Below are 6257 nucleotides of genomic sequence, written 5' to 3'. Positions count from 1 at the left end.
TACCTGCTTTTTGTCAACTCTCTTATTCTTATCTGCGGTTTGGACAATTCTATAAAATCACTGAGGATTGGAGTAAGTGTTGCACCCATTTCAGAGTAATTGGGCTTTCCTAAAATCAGTGAACCCCTCTGCATCAATCAGTCTTGCTGCTGTCAGAGGCTGGTTTACCAGAATTTTATTCGGGCTCCAAGTGTTACATTGAGGATGATCACATAATCCAGTCTTGAATTTTTTTTGGAACATTCAAGGTTAAGTGATGACGATATTGAGGAGTTTAGGGTTTTGAAAGGAATTAATGAATAGAGAGATTTGTAGAAGTTTATAGGGCAAGAGGATCCAACCTAAAATTAACCCAGTCCATTCAGAAGGGAAATTGGGAAACATTTCTTCACACACACACACACAGGTAGAAATGTGGAATACTGTTTCTCAAAAGAATTGTAGATTTTAACTGGCACGGTGGCTCAGTGGTTAGCACTGCTGCCTCACAGTGCCAGGGACCCGGGTTTGATTCCACCCTCGGGCGACTGTCTGTGTGGAGTTTGCACATTCTCCCCATGTCTGCGTGGGTTTCCTCCCACACTCCAAAGATGTGCAGGCTAGGTGGATTGGCCATGGGAAATTGCCTGTAGTCTTGAGGGATGTGTAGCTTAGGTGGGTTATAGGGGAATGGGTTTGGGTGGGATGCTCCAAGGGTCAGTGTGGACTTGTTGGACTGAAGGGTCTGTTTCCACACTGTAGGGAATCTATGATCTATGATAATTTCAAATCTGAAATTGATGTGATTTTGCCTAGACAAAGGTACAAATGGCAATAATGTCATTCATTACCCATTCTCAGTTGCCTTGAAGAGGTAATGATGTGTTTTTTTTTTCTTGAACTGTGGCATTCTGCATGATGAAGGTGCTTCTTCAATGCTTTTGTGTATTTTGCATGAGAGTTAAACAAATCTTCATCCATCAGGGAACAGTGGCCAGAGATTTTCCACTGGTAACATCTAATTTTTCCATCTGTAGCCATTTTATCCGAGGATGCAATGTAACTACCATTTGTTTCTGAGAATGCATATTTCAGCATCTTCTTTAATGTTTACACTGTAGCCTTATGGGTCAGTATTCCAACTGGGCATTATATGTTCAGACCAGAGATTCCAGGGTGTATCCCTAGAGTGAGCTGAGTTAGCAACATTAGTTGATGCAATAACAGAGCTGCTACACTTGGACTAGGAAGTTACAATCAGTCAAGTTTCTTGATCACTGTTTGTAAAGAAGGGCATTTTCAAGGAAAACAGCAAATGAAGCCATTCAGTCCATTTGTATCTACATTGACCCAGATGGTAAAGAATATTGGAAAATGCAATAAAATACTTAAAAGGCAATGAAGACTTACGAATATTAGAAAAGTGAAATATTGCAAATGATAGGAAATCTGAAAGAAAAAACAGAAAATGCTGGATGAACTAAGCAAGCCAGGCAGCATTAAAGGCAATCAATCTGGAATGTTAATTGTGTTTCTCTATCCATAGATACTTCTTAATCTGCAGCATATTTCCTGTTTCTACTTCCTTTCAAGTGCACTCCTTTAATGTGCTTCCAGTTCTGTCAGGCCCCAAACTTGAAAATTTCTGTAAAGCCCTTTTAATTCTGTTCTGGGTTCTGCAAGGTGGATATCAATTTGGAACTAGACCAGGGAAATATTTTGATTGCTTTCAACCTCTTAAGGAATGCACCCTGAATGGTCAGTGTATTGGAGCAAGATGAAAATAGTCTAAGTTTGTATTTTTCTATTTCATATATATTTTTGTAACATTGTTTTACTGATTGTTTTTGTAAAGATGAGCTAAATGCCTGTTAATGCATTATGATTCCTCAGTGCTGAGTGCATTTCATGGTTTAAAGACAAAACAGAGGCAAACTGTAAATGGAGCAGCCATAATAAAGATTTGGCTTGGTATATTAAGAGTTTCTACAGAATAATAAAAATGAACTGTAATGGAAGAGTTTTAAGAGTTAATTTTAATAGGATTTTACCTTTTAGAGTTGACGAGTTAGTTATTCCTGCCAAATATCTGAGTCTTAGCACTGTGTAGCATTAGCTGAATTCTGTGCATGGTGTCTGAACCTCAGGAATCACTATCAGCCAAGTTTCCTACTCTTGACCAATGTCTGCTGAAAGCTGATAGTAAAAGCAGATGCAGGGAGTGGAATTGCCTGTATTACCTTACATGGGTGAATCTCTTGTTTATTTTAATTTAATCTATTTTTCTAATCAACCTGTACAGAGATGTTATTACACACCTTGAACCTGGGCCTGCCAGGCCAGGGGTAAGAACGCTACCACTGCACCACCAGAGGTCCTAAGCGACTACCAGCTAACTGCAGCATTTTAGACATTTTCAGTATCAACCTGTACAGGGCTGCCTCTGGAGCAGGTGGGACTTGAACCTAGGTCTCCTTGCTCAGCAAGCAGAGATACCACAGTGCCACAAGAACCCTAAACATTTGTCGCTGTGAGTGGGGTCTGAACCTGGTTAGGGAGATCTGATTGAATTTCAAGTCCAATGCTTTAACCACTTGGCCATCACAGCACTAAGTATTTTTAATCAACCCGTTCAGAGCTGCTATCACATAACTCTGGAGCAGTTGGGATTTAAACCTGGCCCTCCCAGTCTAGGGTTAGGGAACAATATATCACTGCCCCTCAAAAGGGCCCTTTTTTAACCTACTTTTCTAATCATCCTGTTTGGAGATGTTCTTGCATACCCGTGGAGCAGGTGGGACATGAACCCAGGCTTCTTGGTCCAGGGTTGGGGACAGTACCACTGAACCACAAGAGGGCCTTTGGAATTCCAAGGGGATTGGTGTGTAACTAGTTTACCAGACTGAAGGAGATGGTGAGGCAGGGGAGACATTGGGGAGCTGCGGTGTTGGAGCTGGGGAGGTGGTAGGGTTGAGGGAGATCTTGATGGGGTGGGAGGAAAGAAGAGAAAATGGGATTGAGGAAGATGGAATAGACTTGTTGGGTACTAATGGCCATTTCCTGAGTCTGCTTATGATTGACTCATGCCAAAACATGGATGTTTTGCCTGTTTTGTCATCCTCCGTGATTTGTACAGCAACTAAACATACTAATTCCCAATGGTCTGCATGACATGCAGGGAACTGAAACACACTGTACACAACAACCAACAGTGAGCACACAGTAAATCCCTATGGAACAAAGTGATTATTATTGTTTCCATTGTTCAAAAGAGCCACTTAAATAAACTGATAAAATCTACCTATGATATAAACAAGATCCACAGTGGGATTCAGCACATTCCCACTTCACCCACCCACTTTGGGAGGTTTCTTTTTAAAATTCTTCATTGGTCAGTTGATTGGAAAAACGTGGTTTTACCCAGTGCTTAGTGCCATTGTTTTCTTGCCCTTATCACCACCTGGAAACAGACGTCATATGGCTAAATTCCTTACGATGAGAGCAAAATCAGGTGAATCGACGACCTGGTATACCCTGCCTACTCCTTCCTTTACATGTCTTGCCTGTCACAGATCCTGTGCTTGTATAGCCATGCTGCTTGTTATACACTCACTGATCACATGCTTGTGTTGTCCATTAACTACTGGCATTAAGGCACAACTTGATTTTCCTCTGCATTGACTTCAATAATCTCGAATGCAGGGCTATGTTAAATGCCTCCTGGAAGTTCATATAGCCAATGTCTATACACACTCACGTGTCCCTCACATTAGTGATTTACACAAAACAAAACATTTAAACTTCTTGCCTAAGCCTGCACCTTTACAGGAGAGGAGTATTCCAGATACATTTGGAGCACAAGTGTGACCAGAACTTAAAGCATCTGCTGACTTTTTGACAATGTGGCTTTATTTGTTGCTCTGAGCAAAATGGTCTGGTAATGTTCTGATGAATCCATTTTCTACTCCTGCCAAGACTAATATAAGTTATCTCAAAGTGAACTCTGAGCTCCTAGAATCCCTACAGTGCACATAGAGGCCATTTGGCCAATTGAGTGTGCATTGACTCTCCGAAGAGCATCCCACCCAGACTCACACCCCCACCGTATTATCCGTAACTCCTCATTTCCCATGGCTAACCCACATAGCCTGCAAATCCCTGGATACTATGGAATAATTTAGCATAGCCAACCCACCTAACCTGCATATCTTTAGACTTTGGAAGGAAACTGCACACTGGGCAGAAATCCACACAAACACGGGGAGAACATACAAACTCCACACAGACTGATGTGTTCTAACCAGGACTTTGAAGGCTGTAGCATAAGCTCTTCATATTTCTAACCTACTGATTGTAAGGCTAACATTCTATTAGCTCTCTTTGATCATTGTTTGTACGTAGTTGCTACCTGCTTATGGTCTGTGCTGAAGGATGTTGAAATCTCTGAGGATCATCACTGCTGAAATAAAACTTGGATCTTTCAATTTAATGGTCCAAATTAATGATCTATCTTATCTAAATTGAAGTCGAGCTACCCACAGATTTTTTTCTCATATTTAAAATTACAATATGCTTATAAACCACATTCTGTGCCACAGATGTTTGTGCCTTAGACAATTTTGGATATGTGCCATCTGTTACGTATTTTGAAGCTGAGCATGAATTGTTGTTGAATCACTGCGTTCCAATTCAAGTCAATGTCCATTATCTACACTTAGTCATTTACTGCCTAGCCATTCCCTAAACCAGGTAAATACTTTGACCTTAATTCAGAAGCCTTAAATTGAGTTTGTAGACTTTCTTGTACGACCTTCTGAAAGTTCCAATAAACTACACCGTGAACTCTGCCATGGACCACACAATTTACTCTGTCAACTATTTTTAGTTACTACCTGAAAAAAGTTGATTAGGTGATGGTACTGTAGCAGGTGGTGATAAGAAAGGCTAATGTTCTGGTTACTGTGAACAAACAGCATGTGGAAGGCTACTGGGAGCATTTGGTTTGGAGAATGGAAATGGAGTATGGCTTGTGATGGGGATGGGACTGGGGGAAAGTGGTGAGAGGGGTAATAATAGGGGTATGGACTGAGGAACAGGGAGGATATGGGGATAGTTGATAAGGCTGCTACTGGGTCAGGATGAGAAAAGGGAATTACAGTGGAAATAGAGGATTCATATAGGGATAGGGTGTGAGGATAGGCAAGGGGCACTAGAGAGGGTGGTTGTGGTGGAGAAGGAGTACTGAAATCATGAGGACACTGGTTGAGGACAGGGGAGCAAAGGCTGAAGTGGGGACACTGGGAAGGGAAGACGGGTGTACGAAAGCAATTCTTGTGGGGTTGGAGGGACTAAATGGGGCAGGGCAGCTGGAAGTCAGGTGTGAGTGTAAGAAGGGAAATCTGTGTATAACTTAAATTTAGCCATGTTGTATTGTCTCTGCCATGTGCTTGTTTACTCACTCAACTTGTCTAAATCAATTTGAAGTCTCCTTGCCTCCTCCTTATAAGTCACAATTCCACCTAGCTTTGTGTCATCAACAAACTTGGAAATATTGCATTTTGGGTCCCTAATCCAGGTCGTTAATATATGTCATGAATTGCTAGGGCTCAAGCATTAATCCTTACGATAACCCACAAGTCATTGTCTGCCAGTCAGAGAAAGATCTATTTATTCCTATTCTCTTTCCTGTCTGTCAACCAATTCTTGAACAGTACTAATATGTTATCTGCTACACACCTTATTTTTGTGCTAGACAGGAATGAACACTTGTTGTAATTTCATGCACATGTTCTTTAAATATGAACTATTGCCTATAAACTATCAACCTCTTTTAGTGAGGTTCCCCAATGAGGGGGGGCTGGGGCCTAGTGTGAAGGGGTAAGGGTGGGGTGGGGAAACAGGTATTTAGGAGGAAGTTTTGGATGGAGACGGGAAGGAGGAGAGAATCCTGGAGAAGGGGAATGGGGAGAAGGATACTGGGGGCAGGGGCCAAGAAGAGGAAGGAGAGGGCAGGCAGGATGTGGAGGATAACCCTGGGGACAGGAAGTGGGGAGGGGACGGTGAAGGAAACCTGGGCCAGGAGGTGTGGAGGGTAAAGTAAGGAGGGTTGCCAGGGCCAGGAGGTGTGAAGGGTGAAATAAGGAGGGTCTCCTGGGCCAGGAGGTTTGGAGGGTGAAGTTGGAAGGATCTTCATGGCCAGGAGGTGTGGAAGGTGAAGTAAGGAGGATCTCGTGGGCCAGGAGGTGTGGAGGGTGAAGTATGGAGGGTCTCCTGGGCCA

General features: G+C 42.4%; 1 protein-coding gene across 1 annotated transcript in view; it reads left to right on the top strand.

The window, feature by feature from the left end:
* Positions 1-3474: 3474 nt before the first annotated feature.
* Positions 3475-6257, top strand: part of LOC125484509 (hyaluronan mediated motility receptor-like) — a 37342-nt gene continuing 34559 nt past the window's right edge. Inside the window, exon 1 of the mRNA XM_048603476.1 lies at positions 3475-3490. Coding sequence (XP_048459433.1) covers positions 3475-3490 — 16 coding nt within the window. The remainder of the gene's footprint in view (positions 3491-6257) is intronic.

Source organism: Rhincodon typus, chromosome 12, assembly GCF_021869965.1.
Source record: "Rhincodon typus isolate 14 chromosome 12, sRhiTyp1.1, whole genome shotgun sequence".
Taxonomy (NCBI): Eukaryota; Metazoa; Chordata; class Chondrichthyes; order Orectolobiformes; family Rhincodontidae; genus Rhincodon; species Rhincodon typus.
This window is presented reverse-complemented; position numbering and strand designations above follow the sequence as displayed.